Source organism: Adiantum capillus-veneris, chromosome 19 (genome assembly GCF_014529385.1).
Source record: "Adiantum capillus-veneris isolate H3 chromosome 19, ASM1452938v2, whole genome shotgun sequence".
Taxonomy (NCBI): Eukaryota; Viridiplantae; Streptophyta; class Polypodiopsida; order Polypodiales; family Pteridaceae; genus Adiantum; species Adiantum capillus-veneris.
This window is the reverse complement of record NC_140949.1, coordinates 44,562,940-44,585,227: the sequence shown is the minus strand read 5'-3', so window position 1 is coordinate 44,585,227 and position 22,288 is coordinate 44,562,940. Positions and strand designations below refer to the sequence as shown.

Here is a 22,288-nt window from a genome sequence, read left to right as displayed (position 1 = left end):
CTGGACAATGCTTTTTACGAAAATGACTCAGTATATCGTATCAAATTCATTTTTGTTCAATATAGTAAGAATGAAGCATCATTATAATAATCATATACACAAGTAATGGAGCTATGGAGGACATTCAGATTAATAACAACAGGGATCTTCAAAGTCTATTGGAGCTTCTAATAGTAATGTTGAATCGTCTTATTGTACCAAAAATGATGAGTTAGATGCACTTACATCGGGATTTCCATTTTCATCTTTCTCTATGTATTGCTTTGAAGCTCTTATGTCCCTGTTTACTAGATTTCTTGGACAATCTTTTGAAAAATGTCCACCTTTTCTTCCACAATCTGAGCAATACACCATTACTGACCTGGTATTTCAATTGGCTCGTTCACCCCAAGCTCTTGTTGAGAAGTCTCTGCTTCTATACTTGCCAAATTGCAAGCATCTTCTTTTAGAACACTGAGCATCAAGCTGTTGGCTGCTTCATCTTGACCTTTGTACTGTCTTTGATCTGGTTCTCTTGTTAGACCTTCTTCTATTGGTTGATCTATTGGATCTTCCATTTTTGGCTCTCTCGACTGTAGATTCGACCACTCTCATCTATGTACAACGATCGTGATTGCATATGCACCAACTCGATGGTTTGCTGACTTGTGCAGATTTCTAGATAAACACTTGGGTCAATTTTTTGCACTTTATCTTTGAGCTTGCAATACCTGGATCCATTGAAATCTGTGAACATCTGGGAGTTCTCAGAATTTGGCTTTACCCTAATCAATAAGATTTTGGCTCCTGTGTTGTTTTTGCTACTCATCAGATATCTATGGCCTTTGGAATCTGCATATAGTACTTATCTCCATTGTAGCCATAGAATTGTAAGGTCTGCTTTGTTGCACTTGTGTGTTCTCTCTCATCCCCCTAGCTTTGGGGCTCACCCCCTCCTTTGTAGGGATGCCTTTGACTTTCAGACATAAGCACCTTAGTCAGCAAGCACATCAAGCTTGGGTAGTGTTCCCACAAGCACTTCAAGCTCCCTAGTCGGCAATCACGACAAGCACCTCAAGCACCTTAGTCATCAAGAACGACAAGCACCTTAGTCAGGAAACACGACAAGCACCTCAAGCACCTTAGTCATCAAGCATGACAAGCATCTCAAGCTTGGGCAAGTTTCCCGCCTCAAGCTTGGCCCTAACTTACCTGAGGTCAAAGGACTTTTAACACTAACCTTTGAAGGTCTTCAATGAAGCTAACCGCCTGTGTTGTTGCTGCTACTAGCTAGCTTTGGTTCACTTGAACTCTCGGCTCGACTTGAGTCCATGCTAGCTTGGTCTCTAAAGTTACTCTCTAACAAATTTTGATGTTGTTCAACAGAATTTCCTTGCTCCGGTTGACAAGACTGCTTTGACCAAGGCTATTTTGGCAGTTGACTGCGCTTTAAACTCAAAAGAGTAGACTAACTCTAGCTCGAGTAGTCTTTGAAACGATGAAAAGATGAGGTTTGAGCTACCTAATCTGCAATCCAATGTGAATTGTGTCCTTGGTCATCCGATCTTAAGCCCAACTTATAATGCAATAACTTGAACTCGCTAATTTCTTGTCAGCATGATCGCTTTAAGCTCCTTGACTGAATCGTGGCCACACTTTCAAAAATCGGCTAGAACAATGATATTCTTGGCCGAAACAATCGCCCTAGTTCCCAATGGTTTTCTTTGATTCTAGGTGAAATTCTAGACTTTGGCGAGACGACTCAAATTTTTTCCAACTTTTACCAAAGTCTACTAATCTCAGGCACGATTCGCAATTTTGGCATGTAAACAATGCCCTAAGGGCCAAATTTGACTTAAAATTCATTTTTGCACTGAGTGTTTCATGTGATTTTTCTCGGTCAATCGGTTGGATTTGACGTTTTTTGAATTCTCTACTCTAAGCGGTTTCACTTTCTGCTCGTTTTTTGACTTTTTTTTATAAAAAAAATTGCGACTCGTGGCTCTCTTCGTCTTGCCTAGATTCGTTTGTTTTCTCGTTTTTTTTCGACGTGTAATTGGCTTCTTCTGCTCGGCTCGCTTGCGGTGTGAATTTATCAACTACGTTTTTAAACTTTTTCGTCTTTTATTTTGGTACCTCCCCTACTTTTTATTATTATTTTTGTGAAAGTTTTTAATTTTTTATTTTTTAAATTTGTTGTGATGTTTTTAATAATTTTCATGAGAATTTTTTATTTTTAGGGATTTTTCTAAATTTTTTGTGGTTTATCTGCATATTTTTTTCTTTTTTAATGAATTTTATAGAAATTTTTGATTTTTTGGTGACCTTTTTTTGTGAATTTTAATACTTTTTTCTCTGAATTTTTTTTTTTTTCTGGCTTTTTAACTGTTTTGTGTGTTTTCTTCTAATTTTTGTATGATTTCTTCCTATTCTTTGTATTTTTCTTTTTTGTATTATTATTACTATTTCTTTTTTTAGTTTTTGAATTATTTCTTTTAAATACAATATATAAAAATTAAGATTAAAAATTAAACTAATTAATACTAACCTAACTATACTTACCTACAACGGGGTTGACTGATTGCATTGGAGGAGAGACACTTTTGTTGCATCCAAATCTTGCTTGGCCGTATTTTCTTATAAGTGCATTCTAAGAGATCAAATCTAGAGGATATCGCATCCGCTAAAATCAGTTAAATCTTTGTTACCGTGTGCTTGTTGGGGAGATTCTCCACTTGAATAGATATCTCATTAAGAATTTGTTGTGCATTCATAAGGGTTCCATATTTAGCACACACAGCATGATGTGTGTTAATACATTTAGTATCATAGGGCAGTTTTTCCCATTCAAGGAGGTTTTTCCCCATAACCCATACATACGTCAGTCATTCAACGGCAAGCCTTATCTTTACATTAAGGAAAAATTACCAAAATACCCCTCTAATTTGTGGAAATTCTCAAAATACCCCTCAAATTTGAAAATTTCCCAAAATACCCTTGTATCTGTTTTGGCTGGATTGTTTAATATATCTTTTATCTTCATTCCTTTTTCACAATTGAGACCCGTTTTTAAGTGCTTAGCATGTAATTTGTCACAAATTACCTCACAAAAAAGACAATTATGTCTAAAAATAGTGAAGCAATTCATCTCCAAAGCCTACATAACCAACTCAAATTCTAGTTTTAGCATCTTGTAATGATAGACAATTAGTCTTCTTATGAAAATCTAGAAAATAATTTATCTTTGGAGAAATTTAATCTCACAACCAGGGGTATTTTGGAAAATTTGAAGGGCATTTGGAGAATTTCTGACAAAATATTGGGGGTATTTTGAGAATTTTCTTAGGGGTATTCTGGTAATTTTTCCTTATATTAACTCATGCATTAATATTACCTTTTGTAGTGTGTGCCAAGCTTTTTCTTTTTCTTGTCCATCGTTGTGTGCATTTCTACAACCCTATCTCTTTCATTTGCTATTAAGGTGGGCTTTGACATCTTGCATGGTGTTGGCCAACACCTTCGTGGCTCAATTTCTCAAATTGAGGTCATATTTCATAAGTGTATAAAAGGTGACAAAACCTACAACAATACTCGCAGACCTATATTTTGATTTGGCTCATTCCAACCTTTGTTTCCACTGCGAGTAGTATTGTGCATGCAATTTCATCCACTTATGGAGGTTTTTTAATAGATAATTTTTTTTGAAAGACGCACTTTGTAATCTTCTACAGGCTATGCTATATAGCACACGTTGATGCCAATTTTTCCTCTACACATGCATTTTTTGAGTCAAATGTAATCATTGGCTATTGCCATGTTTTTCCTTCAGACAGGAAACATTTGCATCAATGGCCATGGTTGACAGCAATGATATTTTTTTCCAGTTGTCTTTTGAGGAAAAATTGGATGGAGAAAACTACGCAATGTGCACTTATATAAAGCAACATGTCCTCATTGCCAAGGGTGCTTGGGATATTGTGCAAGGTCACGAGGTACACCGGCCAAATTTATATTGATATAAGGGGGAAATCAGCATCATATCCAAACAAAGAACATTACACTTTCCTAGTTGATCTTTTTGGATGTGCAAAATCTATGAGAGTATATCTCAGAACCCCATCGTTTCATCATTCTTCATTTTTAACATGCTTTTTTAGGTGCTTGTTGTGGAGAAGTATGAATCTTAGAAAATTAGTCCTTTGGATTTTGACTAGCAGGATGCAATGGTACAACATTTGTCTCATTGGGTAATATTTGTGTAGGTGCTTGCATGGAGGAGAAGGCAAAAAACATAGCACAGGTGAGATGAGATATGTAGCTTCTAAGCAGAGTCAAGATGTAGTTAGTGCAACTAGGAATGTTTATAAATTTATTGTTGGGATAACAAGCATTTACAAAGCCGAGAAATTCATGCAAAGATCCCAACAAGGATGTCATCTACTATTCCAAAGCATCTTTTTTTTTAAAATGCACCTCTTTAGCTAAAATAATGGCAATTTGCTTTCACATTTTTTAAAGTGAGAAGGGATCTTGTGGCGTATCGAGCTCCCAAAAGGTGAGTGTGAATGCCATCATGATTGTTTTTAAGGAATGGCATTCACAATTTCATTTTTTTGAAATGCTTGTTAGAGCTTGTTAAATTAACTCAACAATAAAGGTTTTGGCACCCTGTCCATCTACTCCACTTTTAATCTTTGAAAGTTCTGAATGATTTTTCATTCAAAACAAAATGGGGGTAAAATAATATTTTTTTTTGAAAGTGGGAAGCTTGTTTGTAGTGATGATCAATATGATTTGTTAAAAGGAGGATAAAGTCAATTAGGTGAGTGAGGACGCTGGAAGTCATGATTAAAGCATGTCTTAGCAATTGTTGCACTCTTGAAGGTAAAGCATCCCATAAATCTTTAAAATTATTGATATGCTTGATGCGTTGCTTAGAAAATTCATGTGCGTGTGTGTGTGTGTGTTTGAGAGAGAGAGAGAAGAAGAAGAAGAAGAAGAAGAGGATTTTACCGTCGTAGGAAACTATCCAAAGAGAGAGAGAGAGAGAAGAAGAGGAAGAGGATTTTACCATCGTAGGAAACTATCCCAAGAGGGAGAGAGGAGAAGAAGAAGAAGAGAATTTTTAACGTCATAGGAAACTATCCCAAGATACCTTAAAAGATCCATCCGACGAGGAGAGTTGAACTCAGGACCTGAAAGAGCACACAATGCTATGAACTTACATTACAGCAAGTCCTGAAGTGCCAAGCTCAAGAATTCTTAAAAAGAATGCATAAGAGGTAGTTTTCCACCCTCAAATTCTCATAGCACTCTTCCAAAATATGATTACAAAAGATTAATAATGTCAATATCGAGTTTTTTCCAAATAAAATCCGAGCTATTAGAGCTAAACGTACTTGAGCTTAAGCAATGGTTCAATTCTCATTCTATCATGAAACTGCACGAAGGAATCCAAATGGTAAATGCAACTTTGAAAAAAAAAAAGGTGGATATCAAAGTGATTAAATGGGCCAACACTGGTCCAGCAACAGTAAGGACCCTCTCTAAACCACCTAACCGTAAAAAGCCGCCCCAAGAATCAAGGTACTGGTTCATCACATATTTTGCACTTTGGCAGGTCCAATCCAAGACTTCATCATTTCATGTGCAATCAGAGAAGGATTGGGAATGATAAATGCTGTAATAAGAAATTTTGACATTATTTATTGGCAAATGGCACGAGCAAGGCCTAGGAAAAGATAGATTCACTTTATTCAAAACTTGATCAGCCTGAAAAATTCTCTCAAATTTGGATAAGAAGGCACTTAATCCTTTTCAAAAACCTTTCCCATCTCAAACCGCAGTGAGAAGAATTTGAAACCGGCTCAATGAATGAGCTTTCCAAAGCCTTGGGCCCGAGGCCCTGATTCCAAGACTAAACCTAGTATTCCGAAGCAGCTAAGGAGTCCATGGGTTTATCCAAACTAAGAGGCCCATTCAACAGACACCGTCGCTATCTATGAAACCGCATGGCCATCCCACTTACAGAACGAACAATGAAAGCGTACGGCAAATCATGATACGAAATACTCAATATGAGCAGACAAAGGCACCTTCAAGTAGTGCCATTAGAGTCCCCAATACAAGAAAATATAATGGCTCCAGAAGACCATATTACTATGAAGCTACTAGCTGATTCAAAGGTCACTACTAGCAAGAAGCTTCCCTTCATGCAATAAATGGTTGCTTCTTACTTATCTCACAAGATTTTGAGGCCTACCTACACGCATCACCCACACGGCAAGTGCAAAATTTGCTCAGATATGCAAACCCAAAATCTCAAATTGTAAACTCTCTACTGAACCTCAGCACTACTGTGTACTATTTTTGTATATATTACCAATTTTGAAAGACCACGTAAAAAATCACCACTTCTGTGCTGATGTAAAATAATTTGGGTCAATGTGACAGGGCAAAAGAAATAATCTCTATAAAATAAAAAAATGGATAGTAAAAATTATAATCAAATATCATGTGCACTGCAAGATCAAGAATATAGTCCTCGTGAACCATCTCCATCACGCAGTCTTCAATTGTAGAGGATGAAAATTTCACCATTTTCACTGCCTTTGACCACTTCTTTTTTATTACCATCAGGGCGCGGGGGAAGGAAGTAGGGAGAAACTATACACATATCATGTATTTACAACTGTAATGTGCCTTTGACCACTTCTAACATCTTGGGCAGCTCAAATGACGTTAATTCAGCTACTTCACCAGCTCTGGGATCTTGGATCGTTCCATTGTAGTTCGCACAGAGCTTTCATTAATCTCATCCTCGCTGGACATCACCTCTTTTCACAGGATCCTCTGCAATAACTTTGGGCTTCGTGACTCGTCAACTTCAACACAATATTGCCGTCTTCATGAAGATGGTAGGTAGACTAGTTTGACTGAAGGTGGTGGCTGACATAATTCCACCTCTTTCTTGACTGAAAAAACAACTCGCTTGACCCCATCAATTGTGACAGGCTTTCACATGGAAAAAGAAAGAGGCACCAGAAATTGCACCAGGCATCATATACCAAAAAAGGCAAAAAAGAAAGAGGGTGTGTGTGTTTCTTTTTCCTTTTTTGGGTGGGGGGGGGGGGGGGGGGGGGGGGGGGGGGGGGGGGGGGGGGGTTGGGGGTGGGTTGGCTGTATTGGAGCATATATACAAATGATCACCTCTGTAATGCAGATTTGCCTGCATACAGGGGTAGCTATTTCTTGCGGTACCACTGTGGCTTATCCTCTGACTGTGACATGAAACTGCTGACATTTGTCGGGTGGCTATCAATTTGAGTCATCTCTATATCATTTGCTGGCTGTTGCAACAAAGGGTAAGCATAAAATAATCAGGCCTTCTTCCAAAAACAATCAATCACAGTTACACATTTATATCGATAAAAATTAGTCGTTAAGTTGAGAGGCAAAAAGTTTCTGGGGTATGTTGAGGAATCAGATACAGATCAGGAAACACAGAAAGCCAACCACAAGCAAACCCCACCAGCAGCTGCAATACGAGCACATCACGTGACAAAACTTTCGAATATCTGTACACGTGTTGAGATCCATTACTTAGAGGCAAGCTAGCTAATTGCACAGACATAAAGTTGTGTCTGACCTCATGCCCTGGCTAAACAAGATCATCAAAAACTAACCCTCTCTTTAGTATCATGAATAGTTGACCAATACACTCCGCCCAATAAACAACGAAGTTGTTACATGGTGAACAATTCTCAATCCTAGCAGACAGCTCTACAAACGACAAACTGATAAAAAGCCATTGTAATGTAATACTACTCAAGTTTCTGAAACCGTCATGTTGGATGTTCATAAAAATTACAAAACATCCACTCGCTGCCAATAACTTTAAGCAGGCATAATCATATCGCATGCAGAACCTTTCCCTATAACTGAATGAAAACAGATGGGAACTTACAAAACAATGCTGCTTAAAACCAAAAACAGAAAAAAGCGAAGTCAGTACCTGCACTCCTTGCTTCATCTGTATTTGCTCAGCACCTGCCCGTTGAGAGAAGTTTAACTTACAATTAAGAGTCAGAACAATACTGTGAACATAACACGCAACCTCAAAACATATAAACCATATTTGAATATGCCATGCCGCATCCCCCCCAAAAAAAACAAAAATCGAAAAAAAGAAGTCAATGCAAAAGATAGACTACCTTCATAGGAGCTTGCCTCCTCCGTATTAGCATAAGCAGCGAAGACCATGTGCTCTTCAGCATCCTGGGAGTTCTTGGTGAGTGCCTCCTTAAGCTCTTCGGTTCTGCTTTCAAGAGTTTTTATCAAGCTTCTAAGATGCTGCCACTCTGTCATATTGACATTAATTAGAATTTGTGGCACTTGAAGAGAAAACAAATACAGTATGGCACACCTTCTACCTTCATCTTGCAACTTCGGCAGATGGCTCAAACAGGCCACCTCAGCAGCAGCAGCAGCAGCCGCTGCAGCCGCCCCCACAACTTCTTTCAAGGGATCCAATTTCGGACCCTTTCCTTGCCTTTCTCTCTTAGACTCTTTCAACTGTTCTGTTTCTAATATAAAATCACGTAGCCATGCTCTCAGCTTTGGAGCCAACACTTTCTGTTCATAAAAGTATTCCATTAGTAACATATGCAGGCAGAAGGGTTTGAAGAGAGTCAAAAATAGAAAACCTGAACTAAATATCCTGTCCCAGCACCAGCAGCTGCAATAAGGCCTGCACCCAGAATCAATTGAGACCACGGACCACTTGCTGGTTTTGATGGTGCTGAGACAACACCCTCAGCTTGTGTCAGCAGTATAGGTACCTTGCCTGTAATGAACCACAAACTTATTCAAATCAGACATCCTCATTCACAAGCTATCTGGTACCTTGCACATATACATAGGAAATTCGAACTTAGAGGACGATTGGCTTGTCCTTCTGTATCAAGGTGATCGTTCGGTTCCAGATCTGGAGTGTCGCGTCATTCTTGTCGTGCCAAGGCATGCCCAAGAGAGCATCGCAAAAATAGACTTAAAAGCTTGCCAAGTCCTTGGAGCATGTGGTCATATAACAAGGAGGTCCTATAACTTACTGCAAAAATAGTCTTGAAAGCTTGCCAAGTCCTTGAAGCATGTGGTTGTGTTGCGATTGAACTCCACCACTACCTAGCATTATCCTTGAAAAATCCCGCAGCTCGAGAGATCTTTGATTCTTTTGTATAGTTCCCCAAAGCATAGATGTTGTCGAATTGTTGGAGGAACTGCAAGGCTTTCTTCCAATCTCTCACTCCAAAAAAAGTGAAATTTTTTCTATCGAGCCGCCATCCTAAAATCCTTTGGTTGGTTAGGCGCAAACCTCGGATATGGATAGTAGGGATATCCATACAGGCTCCAATCTTTGTACAAGGGTGGCAGTGGTGGCGGCGATGGTGAAGGCGGTTGCACTAGATCAAGGTCAAAAAATTTCACCATGTTTCTAAAGGCTCCCCCAATTGGAACAGATGGCTGAGAAGGTTACCGGTTAGAGGCTCTTGCACAATCTGGTGTCGGAGGAGGGGGTACCACCTGGGGAATTAGAGGGGGCAATATGAAGTTCAAGAACTGTTGAAAACTTTGCGGCATATCGGGAGATTCTACTGAGGATGCCGCGAAAGTATGTCGTTAAGCTCGTCAGGAAGAACCCTGCAGATACTTTGTAGAATCCAAAAATGCCAAAGTGCTCTGTCTGTTCTTAGTAGGTACAGTATGCTTTCAAAAAAGTACACGACTAGAGCTCTGATACCACTGTAATGGGAGGGCACCACGTGCCAACGGGAAAAGAACAGACACAACAAACTTTAAGCACTTCAAAACAACTGAACTAAAAGAAATTCAAGGCACACGAGACCACCCCAAGAGAACACTCGCCCAACCCTAGCGCCTCTTTCAGTATTTCTTTATATTGCTTCAACTTGGTACAACGGTTGTGGCTCTGCTCTACATCTGCCCGCGGTAGAATGCTAGAGAAAGAGTCCACAGTTCATATATGAAGGCCCTAGGCCCATTCAAAAGCAGTACACATGAAAAGCATGGAATCGAAAAGCATCTGGTCTCCAAAAGCTGCCAACGCAATTTCTGGGAATCCATACATCTGCCATGTTAGCAGCTTGTCAGCACAAATCACAAGCATCCATACAATGCCACGTCACCATGTCAGCACGATTTGCGGATTGTCCATACAACCATGCCACATCATCAGTAGGCTACGCAAGTCTTTTTGACTGTGTGTGTGTGTGTGTGTGTGTGTGTGTGTGTGTGTGTGTGTGGGTCTTGCTTTAATATCTTGGGCCCCATTGAACGGGGTCCCACAAGTTGGTTGGGGGTTAGGGTTTTACTCCTTGCCCTTTTCATTAAAGACTGGGCCACTCGGTGAGGATCATTAAGTTGGTAAGACTTCTTCTTCTTCTACTACTAGGGTTTAGGCCCCTCGGCCGGGATCTGCAAGTTGGCTAGGATTAGGCTCAAGGGGCCCTAACCCGCCGAGTCTTTAGTGTGATATGTGCCTCCCGCTGGCACCATCGAAGATTTATGGTTGGAGCTAGTCCACACCCTACAAGGGCGGTATGAGTGCATATGAGATAGCATAAATGGTGTGCAACCATGGTGGCACGCTTTTATTAGCACCTAGCACTTGGCCAGTTGGTCCCTTTTTCCAGAGTAACAAGGAACGGGAGGAACGGGCCCCTCCTGTTCTCGGAACCCGTTCCGGGACAGTCCAAGGGGCAAGAATGGAGACGCTGGCGGAACGGCGTTCCGCCTTTTGGCATAACCGGAACGTGGCCAGAACGGGCGGAACGCCAAGGTTGGAACTTGAAATTTGAAAAAAATGGCCGTTTGCAGTTTTTAAAAAACTTGTTGTTGGGTGCTTATGAATGTTTTAGGAGGGGGGAAAGAGAGGAGTAAGCCCCAAGTCTCAAGCTCTTTCTTCATACTCCCTCAAGGCTCAAGCTTGAAGTTGCCTCAAGAGTCAAGCCACTTAGCCAACCTCTCTTCTCTCCCTCAAGCCAAGGCTCTAGCCTCTCTCTCCCCCTCCCTTGGGCCTCAAGGCTTTAAGCCTCAAGGATCAAGCTTGAGGCTCCACTTCTCCCTCAAGGCTCACGCTCGAATCTCCACCTCTCCATCTCTCTCTAATCATGATTCATCACCTCTCTCCCTCTCCCTTGGGCCTCAAGGCTCAAGCTTGAGAGTCGAGACTCCACTTCTCCCTCACTCTCCATCGCTTCATCTCTCCCTTTCCCTCAACTTTCAAGTTCGAAGGCGCTCTCCCCGTCTCCCTCTCCCTCGGGCCTCAAGCCTCAAGGCTCAAGCTCAGAGCTCCATCCTCCCCCCCTCTCCCTCTCTCTCTCTCTCTCTCTCTCCCAACCTCCCTTCCTCTTTCGAGTCTCATCACTTATGGCGCAAGCTTCTGCATCAAGTGAACGTGACCCCTTGGGTGCCAAGAAGAAGAAGGATGAAGCATCGTGGTGGGGTGAAGTGCATTCCCGAGTGTTGGGAAAGGCCGGTGGTGCACGTGCATTAAAGTGCAAACTATGCGGCTTCAAACGGCAATCCGGCACAACCAAAGTTCATGCTCACCTCCTTCAGCTAGAGGACCTCGTTAAGCTAGAGGAACAACAAGTCGCAATATGCAAGGTAGTCAACTTGTTGAAGGTATTTGAAGCCAAGGATGCCGCCGTCATCAAAGCCAACAAGGTAAAGAAAGAAGCGGCCAAGCCGAAGCGTCCCGCAATCGACCCCAACGACTTGGTTTTTCCCTCTTCTACACCTTCATCGGTTGGTGGTAATAGCAATGCGGCGACGGTGGAAACGGGGGCGACATCATTCCGATCGGCATTTTCAAAGCCTAATACTACTCCGGAATCCACTCCCAAACCTCACCAATGCACCCTACATACCACTTGGGATCCAAAAAGGAAGGAGGATGTGGATGCAAGTGTTGCACGCTTTTCTATCATGATCACATCCCCTTCATGAAGGCTCGGTAAGACTTACTACCTAGTACTATTTGATATTTTCTCATGATCAATCATATTGATTCTCATTCTCATATAAACACTCCTAATACCTATGTGCTACCTCTTGTGTGTAAGTCGGAGTACTTCAAGACCATGTGCACGAGGATTGGAGAGTATTGGGCACGCTATGTGCCACCCTCTTCCGAGGCCCTCCGCACTACTCTACTCGATAGAGAGAAGGCCATTGTGGAGATAGCAACCCTCAACATGAAGAGGAAATAGACGAAGTATGGCGTGACCCTCATTGCGGATGGATGGAATGACACTAGGAGAAGGTCCATCTATAGCATTGTTGCCTATTCCAAAGGGGAGATGTATTTTGCACACTCCCATGACGCAACGGAGACAGGAAAATTAATGGATTTCCTTGCAGGAGAGTGGACCTCCGCCATAGAGACCATTGGGTCGGACCTTGTGATAGGTTTAGTCACCGGTGGGGAGGCATCAAGCAGGGCAGATGGAGCAATTTTAATGGGCAACTATCCTCACATCACAGTGTCCTTTTGCATGGCACATTGCCTTAACAACCTCTTGAAGGATTTCGGCAAACTACCTTGGATAGAGCCTCTCATTGCATCCACGTCCAAGGTGGTTGCTTTCATCAACAACCACAATACACTTCGAGCCGAGTTCTTCTGTCCCTACCCAGAGGTGAACATGAGGCATGAGTCATGACTCATTGCTCATTGGTTTTTGATATTTGTTTCCTTTGTGGCCGCCGACTTTGCCCCCTTTTTCTATTGCACTACCACATGAGTGATTGAGTCTTGACATGTCACCTAGTGACTCTTACAGTTATTATTTAGCACTCTAGCCTCTACATGTCTTTTTGTAGCGCCTTGGTTGGCCTTGTCAGCCATCTTTATAATCTATCATCTTTTTGCTCCAAGATTTTGTGTGGAGTCTGGACTCTATTCAACTTTGAGTTAACGTTCTTTCTATGAAGAATCAAGATTCTTTTGTAAAGGATGATCCCAGTTCATGTGGTGTGTAATGCGCAATCGCGTGTAAGCCTTAAGACTGAAGAAGCATTGCAAAGCATGCCTAAATAGGATTCTACTTGGACTAATGGGTGTATATGGCTCTCTACTAACATATAGGTTAAATCCAACCTAATTTAAGCATATTTTAAGCTTACCGTTCCGGGCCCCGATCCGTTCCGCTTTTTTTTTGGAGGGGGGAGCCCCCGTTCCCATTCTGTGTAACTTTGCCTTTTTCTCAACAAAAGGCAGCACACTTTGCTGGCAGTACGGGCTACCAATGTAGCTGTTCCAACCTCCCATTGTATGACATAGTCCTCTAAGCACATTGTTGTGTCTCAGTGACGTATCATAGAAGAGTCCCTCTACCTTGTGCAGGGATACATTTGAAGCCCCTTTCATTGTCTGCTTGACTAATAGAAGGGTATTTTGCTCGCACAAACCACCCTCAAAAAGAGAATAGAATCACCCAGTAAAACCAAAAGACCAAACTTCTGGAGCATCAAAAGGCAGTTCTCAATGTTGCACAGATCCATGGAGTCCATTGTACAATAGAGATGAAAACACAGTAATGTTCACTAAATGATAATAAACATCGACACAAGCTTCTAATCAGAACAGTCCTGATATAGATCACATTTGACACAATGTTTTCGATACAGTAGTTCAAAAAGATGTTCACCAGAAGATGACAATTGACATCAACGCAAGCTTTTGATCAAAATAGTTCTAAATGGAAGTTGACATGAATTTCATTGACACAAGGCTTTTAATTCTGCATACCTTCAGATGAGCCACTGGCTTTTGCTCCCTCACTTGTTGGAGGATCCTACAAACGCAAAGGAAAAAACCAAACTTATTTCTCTATCTCATCTTCTTCACCTGTTGTAGCTGCAGCAATACTTTGACTCTTTATGCATATAACATACTTATGCTACTCAGAGGTTATGACAAAGCACAGCAAAAGATTTAATGTTTTAAAAGCTTCAAAACTAGAGCACTTTCTTTTAAATTCTGACATACTCTAGTACACTTTTCACACTGCCTGGTTGAGCGAGTGCCCCGACCACAAGCTACAATCGTGTCTGAACAGCAAGAAAAGCAGGAGAAAGTCGCTATTCGAAACATAATTAAAGACAGCATTCTACACTGAGTGAAGCTTCTCACAAAAATCGAAGAACTAGCAATGTTTACTTTAAGCAACAAGACAATGAATTGCTCTTTCCAGTGAAAGATAAAAACTTTTTACTTACCGGACAGCGTCGAAATGCTTCCTCAATTTCTTCTCTAGTCAACCCCTTCCGTTCAAGAAAGGAAAATCGATGGACCATTGGTGATCCTCGCACCTTTGGGTGAGATAAAAACGTGACAGCATTGTTGACTTGGTCCTCCCGTATGGGTTGCGGTTCAGAAAACGGCCATTTTTCTGGTTTGCTTGCATCCTCGTTCATCACTGAGGTCATTTTTACCTGATCTGCTCCTGAAAAGGTGCAGCAACAAAATAAAAATTTGATCTTATGAATACACCACCTATATATTGATGAATAACTCCTTACGTTTCAATCAACAAGTTTTATAAGAAGCAACCACACAATGCAGAACAGCTCCAGTACGAAGTGCCACAGGTGTTACATTGAAGAATTGAAGAATTTAGCAAATAACGTAAAATAAGAACAGAATCATCTGAAAGTTCATTAAAATACTAAGGCAAAATATTCAATTAGATGAACCCAAGATAAAACCATATCCACCTTCAAAGGAAAGAGCAAGTAGAGGCTCATGGTAGTCACCCATAAGACAATACAACAAGCAGCTCCATTATGCATAGTATTGACTAAATACTACAACATCCCCTCTTAACGTCCTCACTGCCCAATAGTGGATGTAGAACTAGGTACTGCAATATGCTCACACGTGCGCGCGCGCACACACACACACCCTTTTTTCGTTTGATTAATTTGCAAGTGGAAAACCTCAAAGTGAGGAAAACCCACCAGAGATCATATACAAAGGGAGGAACACAGAGGTGTTCTGAGATGGGAAAGCTCTAAAAGCAAGCATAAAAGAGCTATAAGATGTCCACGGATATGTCCCCAACATCAAAGGCGAAATATAAGGATTGCCTGAACGAAATCTTGAACAATGGAAAAGGATCCGCCGCCTCCAGCAGAGCTGGAACATGAAAAAATTGCATTGGCCATAGTGACCAAAATCTGACCCATGTGAAGATCGCATATTGTTGAAAGGAGGTTGGGAGAATGCTAGAAACCCAGAATCGTTTATGGAAAACCGCCGAGAGAAATCGGAAGCGCATTTAGGCACATATGCGGTCAAGGAAATCCTTGGTGAAACGACAATCCCAAAGCAGATGTCTAACAGTCTCATCATTGGCGGAACATCTGACACAATGAGAAGAGGTGATGCGACGCGCCGCAAGGAGAGTTCCAACAGGGAGAACTCCCAACAAACAACGCAAAGAAACAGACGCTCCTTAAGAGGCAAGTGGCACTTCCAAATTGCAGTAAGAGCCTTTCTCCACCATAGATCAGATTTATGCAAAGCCCAAAGTGCATTACACTGATCAGCCAGCCAAGACTTTTGCAGAAGAGATACATAAATGTTGCGGGCAGAAACTACATCAAGAGGAGTGTCCCATAAAGTCCAATCTGACGTATGGCCATCCACTTGTTAGATTTACACCACTCTGCTGCTTCACGGGTCTAGGGCATGCATGTACGGCTAGTGTGCCTCCGGCCGAGGGGCCTAAACCCTAGAAGCAACAGAAGAAGTTGAAGTTCTCACCAACTTACAGATCCTCGCCGAGTGGGTCTATTTTTAAAGAAATTCCTGCCAACTTATAGGACCCCGTTCGATGGCGCCCAAGTGACCTAAAGAGAATAAATAAAGCAGGACCCACACACACACATGCTTATTTGCATGGAGCCTGATGATGTGGCAGGCCAGTACGGAATTCCGGATTTTGCGCGGACTTGCTAACGTGGCGGCCTGTACGGATTTCCATATTTCACGTTGACTATGCTGACATGGCAGCCTCTACGGATTTCTACGTTTCACGCTGACTGTGTCTGACGTGGCAATCTGTACGGATTTCCGTGATTTACGCTGGCTGATTTTCAGCGCCAACTTTTGGGCCAGTTTCTTTTGAGTCTCGAGCTTTTCATGTAAACTACTTTTCAAGGCCAAGGGCCTTTAAATAAGTGCAGAGGGCTCAGTCTCTGGCACGCTTCAGTGAGAAGGTGCAGAGCGCGAGTACTGGCATTGTACCTGTAGCAGGGCTACAGTCACTTCACAGGACAGGCAGTTGGACAGTTAGCTACAGTTGGTCTGGTTCACACTGGACGGACCCTTTGGGCTGGGAGTGACACGTGGTAGGGTACCTACGGTGGTCTAGTGGACATCGTGGCCAGGTCACCACCACCACTCAGTTTGGAGATAGACTTAGCTAGCTGGACATTTATGGGCCGTTGGTGGCTCTTATGGTTGTACATATGAGTAGTCGTGTTTTGGGGGCAGTTCTATCTTATCTTGCACGTAGTCGTCTAGAGGAGGTCTTACACAGAGCACTGCTTCACCATCCCTGCACATCTGAGCCTCGACACCCCATTTGTACCTGTGAGTCCTGGGCTGGAGCGGAGTGTGCTGCCACGCCAGAGTCTGTACATGGTTCTTTGAGCTAGTCGAGTCCACATGTTCTGGTCCACTGTTATGTCTCTGTTGTTATCCATTGTTTCTGTGTTGTTATCCGTTGTTTCTGTGTTTCATTCTGTTTGAGAGAGTTTTCATTTGTTTGAGTGAGATTGTCACGCTCATTGCACTGAGGGGCACCCACACTGTAGAGAGCACGACGCATTATCCGCGCTACAGGTGCTCTCATTTTGGCGATCACGGTGGGACCTCAACTGAAGTCTCACTCTGTTGAGTAGCTCGTTTCTTCGCTTCGCCTGTGCAGTCTAAGTCTCTCGCCTTGCTGGTCTGGTCCCCTCTCGCCCTGGTCTAACTTGCCCTCGTCTCTGGTCTAGACCCCCTCGACCCTGGTCTAGCTGGTCTAGTCACTTGTCTGGTCAAGACCCTGGTCTAGTCCTCCTCGTCCCTGGTCCAGCTGGTCTAGACACTCGTCTGGTCTAGTAGAGTCTAGACCAGTCTTCAGCCAGTTCAAGGTTTTCTTGCCCAAAGCTTGGTTGGTTTGGAGGTCACTGTATGACACATACAAGGAGGTCAGTTGAGCGTCAAAGCCCACTACTGAGCCCTCTGAAGTACTATCACAGAAGACGACCTTTGACACCTTGTAGAAATCCTTCAACCTCATCACCTATACCTCCACATATCACATCACCCATTCCTTCATCAGGTTCCCCATCTTCGCGATCACCTTCTCCAGAAAAGCTCTCTCCTATTCTTCTACAACAAGCTATTGTGCAACAGACTCAGCAAGGAATCATGGAGCCACTAGCTAGTGTTTTGGCCAAGGTGAACATCAAGTTCCCTACATTCAAAGGGCTGTCTTCAGAAGATGCTGACGACCATGCAAGAAGATTTGTATCTCTCTGTAGGGGACGTGGGCTGAACAGAGAAGATGCTTACTTGGTACTATTTCCACCCACCCTGGATGGCCTAGCAGATAAATGGTACAGCCAATTTGCAGAGAACCATTTTGCAACTTGGGCAGCCTTAAGACAGCAGTTATGTGCAGCTTTCAGGCCAGGTGACTACCAGGAGAAGGTGTTGGATGAGTTGGCCAACATGGTGCTCAAACCTGAGGAGACTTTTGCGGAGCTTATGACGAAAACTAAGTCGCTGGTGGCCAAGCTTCCCCAACAACCCGGTGAATTCATGGTTAAAAAGTGGGTGGAGAAGGCGCTTCCCAAAACTTCTCAGCAAAAACTCCGAGAGAGTCTCCGACCCGATGCCACTCTCGACGAGTTCATCGCAGCTGCTACTAGAATAGAGGGAGCTAGGAAGCTCTTCAACAACTCTCCTCAAATAGATACTCCCTCTGTGTTCTCGGAAGGTAGTCCTACTGATCCTTTAACTTCTTTACGTAGGGAACTGGAAGCCCTAAAGCTACAACGAGCTCTTCAAGAGGAGAGGTCCTTCTCTCTTAGACAAGAGAAGCCTACACATAATGAGGCATTGGAACAGATTAAGCGCGAGTTAGAAGAGCTCAAGTGTCAGCAAGAGACTAAGGCTATGGTTTGGTGTAGCTCATGCCGCTCTCCAGGGCACCCACCACAAGAATGCCCCCTTCGGTTTTACTGACACTTCTGTGAAAAAGCTTGACATGAGGATAAGGATTGTTACTACCTCAAGGGATTGCGTCAAATACAACAAAATCTTGGTCCTTCTCTCCAACAAGGGCTAGCACCTGCATCCAACATGGTCTCACCCTACGGCCATCAAAACCAGTTGCCTCCTCTGCTGACAACACCCCCTATGCAGCAAGGTATGCACAACAACTTTGCACCCCACAGTTTTTATCATGCCAGTACTCCCTCAGTTCCCCAAAGTTTCTACACCTCAGCCTCAAATTCCATGCAGCAACCACCTCGTCCCCCGTTTCGTCCTTCCAATCGGCCCATACTCTGCTACAGATGCAGAGAATATGGGCATTATCAGAGCAAGTGTCCTTTACCCGAGGGGTCCCCTCCTTGTCGTCATTGCCCTGATTCGAAGGATCACTACAGTAAAGATTGTCCCAAGCAAAGGGCATCCACGTCTTCAGGCTCGACTCAGAACCAGCCCGAATTCACCTTTCCAAAGATAAATTTGATTACTGTGAACACCGTGCCTCAACCTTCACCTGCTACTCATGTGGTTAAGCCTCTGCAAGTGGAGGAGCCTGCTGGTGTCCTTACTCGGGCACAAAGAGCAGCTCTTGGTCTCAGTCTACCCACAGGTCCACCTCGCCAGTCTCCACTTCCTCACTCTGGTCTACCTGACCCAAAGGACAAGTCCTTCCCAATTGCTCAGAGCAAACCAACTTCCTTGTTATCTGACATTGATGGAGCCTTCTTAGAAGCAGTGGCTGACTTGGAACAGATTAAGGTCACAAAAGGAGCCCAGTTCGAAGGCGCCAAGCCCACAGCAGAAGCCATCTTGAAAAATACTTTTCAGCAGGTGTCACTATACGACATGCTAAGGCTTGATGCAACACTTAGAAGTGACACCCTGTTAGTCATTCAGTCTCTGTACCCGGGGGTTGGGCCTAGTGGCGGGCACCTCCCTGTACAGCCCTCAGAGTCCTATTTGATTTCCTATCCATCTGCTCCCCTCACCGATTATAAAAGTCCTCGCCTCACTGTATCTATTCTTGGGCACCAGCTATCCGGCGTCATCGTTGATGGAGGATCTGGAATCAATTTGATGCCCGAATTCACTATGATGGCCTTAGGTCTAAAGCCTACCCGACCTGCTCCTTTCACTGTTACATTGGCTGATCAGAGAACAGTCTACCCAGTGGGCATAGTCGACAAGGTGCCTCTGAAGGTACAAGATTTCACTTTTAACTTGGATTTTGTGGTAGTTAATCTTCCCCTGGTAGAGGGAGGTTATCCCTTGCTGATTGGTAGGCCATGGCTGCGACATACGAAAGCACTTCACGACTGGGGAACCGACGCCATGTGGATACATACTCCTGGCTCTCCAATGCAACAAATTCGTCTCGAAGGAGGTATGGATCCGGTCGTTCAGCATAGCTCTTTGTCAGTAGAGTCCAACCCTGACTTGGAGCAGCCGGTCCCTCCTGATGGGTCCGATGAAGACTTACTGCAGTGGTTAGAAGCCACCTCTTCGATGCAATGCTATGTAGTCTCTCTTCAACCTTTGCCAACAGATTCACCCTATCCCCCTCATCCTACATCTGAAGCTACACCTGAGACCAAGAATCCCAGTCAGCCAAGTGAGCCAGAACCAAGTGGACCAGTCTCAAGTGAGTCAGAACCAAGTGGACCAGTCTCTGGTGCCCATCCTTCAGAGGGTCCCTTGATGGAAACCGTCGGCCTGGGTGAGCCTATAACCCACCATAGAAGGGGAAAAACGTCTCCCTTGCAAGAGTTGGCCAACACCCCAGCTCCCTCCTTAGCCTCTACTCCATCTGACTCTCCACCCATGCCGGAGCACTTTGAGGTATCTGAGGATTTACCATTTGCAGAGCTTCCATCAGGTTGGTTGCAGGAAGAGTATGCTGATTTCAACATTGATCAGACGCCAGCTCATAATGTCCAAAGGCTAACAGAGGCGGCACAATCTTCTCCACCTGACGCAGCCTCGACCACTGCACCGCCTGACCCAGTCAGAGAGGTCAACCTAGGAGGCCTTGACAGCCATCAGCCCATCTTATTAGCCACTTGGTTATGGGATCACCCCGCTCTACTCGACCTGGTAATCTCCTTCGTGCGCTCTTTCAAAGATGTGTTTGCCTGGTCTTACCACGATTTAGAAGGAATCCCAGCAGAGCTAGGAGTCCACACAATTCCTCTGGTTGAGGGGGCTAAGCCGGTCAGAGGACGTGCTTACAAACTGAATCCCAAGTATGCAGAAGCAGTCAAAATCGAGTTGGAAAAAATGCAAGAAGCAGGTATTATTGTACCAGTAGAGCACTCAGAATGGTTCTCTCCTATGGTTATTGCCCCAAAGAAGCAGTCCAACAAAATTCGAGTTTGTGTCGACTATCGGGCTCTGAATAAGGTCACAATCCCGAATGGATTTCCGACACCTTTTACTGAGAGAGTCCTCAAAGATGTCGCTGGCCATGTACTGTATAGTTTTATGGACGGGTTCAACGGCTACAATCAGTTAGGAATACATCCTGACGACCAAATCAAAACAGCTTTTGTGACTCCCTGGGGTATTTTCATCTACACTAGAATGTCTTTTGGGCTTAAAAATGCACCGCCTTCTTTCAATCGCATAGTATATCTCATCTTTTGTCCTCTGCTTACTGATCACCTTCGCATATTCATGGATGACTTTTCCACCTTCTCGGGTGCTCAATGTTCGACCCCAGTAGAAAATCTAAAGGAGCATCTTGCTCAGCTCTCTGCAGTCTTCCTCAGGTGCAGAGAGGCACGTTTGAAGCTCAATCCGAACAAATGTCATTTTTTGGTCACAGAGGGCACACTGTTGGGCCATGTGGTGTCTGCTCAAGGTTTGGCACCGGACCCACAGAAGATAGTGGCCATCTTGAAGTTACCTCCTCCCATAAATCCCAAAGGTGTTCAGAGCTTTGTGGGCCACACCGGCTATCATCGCAGGTTTATACGTATGTATGCACAGGTGGCTCAACCATTGACCCGGCTCACCAGTGCTGCTGTTCCCTTCCGGTGGTCAACACCTGAGGCCGAAGCATTTGCATACCTCAAAAAACGTCTCACTGAAGCGCCTATTCTAGTTGCCCCGGATTGGGCCCTACCTTTTCATGTGCATACAGATGCCAATCTGTTGGCTGTGGGTGCTGTGCTGACTCAGCCTAGCAAAGAGTTCAACTCGGATCGCCCTGTACATTATGCAAGTCGCCTGCTCACCAAAGCAGAGCGAAACTATAGCACCACAGAGAGGGAAGGATTGGCTATAGTGTATGCTCTACACAAATTTCGTCACTATTTGCTAGGGGTCCACTTCACAGTTATCACTGATCACCATGCCTTGCGCTATCTGCTTAATAAGCCACAGGTTGCAGGTCGAGTATGGCGATGGCTACTCCTATTCCAGGAGTTTGATTTTGAAGTGGTACTCCGTCCTGGTAAGCATCATGTAATGGCTGACCACCTCTCTCGCATTTACACAGGCGAAGAAGCTACCGGGATTGCGGATGACTTTCCAGATAGCAGTCTTTTTAAAATAGATACAACACCGGAATGGTACGGCGAGGTCCTACATTTTCTATCTACTGGGCTGTAACCAGAGAGGGCATCCCCACTGCAAAAGAGGAGATTGCTGTTGAAGTCCAGGCCTTTCACTCTGATCGGGGGCCAACTCTACAAAGTGGGACCAGATGGTGTTCTGAAGCGTTGTGTCTCGCCTCATGAGGTGGAGCATATTCTAGAGGATGCCCACAATGGTCCCACTGGTGGCCATTACCCTGGTCACATCACTGCTCAGAAGATTCTACAGAGTGGTCTGTGGTGGCCCTACATTTTTAAGGATGCAATAGCATATTCTAAGGTTTGTGATGTGTGCCAGAGATGTGGGCCGAAGCCGAGTAAGCAATCCAACCGTCCTTTGCAGGTCTCGATGGTGTGG

At 43.8% G+C, this 22,288-nt stretch overlaps 1 protein-coding gene across 1 annotated transcript in view; it reads right to left on the bottom strand.

Annotated features, from left to right (window-relative positions):
* Positions 1 to 6,426: 6,426 nt before the first annotated feature.
* Positions 6,427 to 22,288, bottom strand: part of LOC147433923 (uncharacterized) — a 63,422-nt gene continuing 47,560 nt past the window's right edge. Inside the window, exons 2-10 of the mRNA XM_086490549.1 lie at positions 14,284 to 14,510; positions 13,814 to 13,859; positions 8,685 to 8,824; positions 8,412 to 8,613; positions 8,193 to 8,339; positions 7,994 to 8,028; positions 7,281 to 7,328; positions 7,189 to 7,207; positions 6,427 to 6,953 (exon numbers count right to left, since the gene is read on the bottom strand). Of these exons, the coding sequence (XP_086346675.1) occupies positions 6,886 to 6,953; positions 7,189 to 7,207; positions 7,281 to 7,328; positions 7,994 to 8,028; positions 8,193 to 8,339; positions 8,412 to 8,613; positions 8,685 to 8,824; positions 13,814 to 13,859; positions 14,284 to 14,493 (915 nt within the window). The 5' untranslated portion in view covers positions 14,494 to 14,510 and the 3' untranslated portion in view covers positions 6,427 to 6,885. The remainder of the gene's footprint in view (positions 6,954 to 7,188; positions 7,208 to 7,280; positions 7,329 to 7,993; positions 8,029 to 8,192; positions 8,340 to 8,411; positions 8,614 to 8,684; positions 8,825 to 13,813; positions 13,860 to 14,283; positions 14,511 to 22,288) is intronic.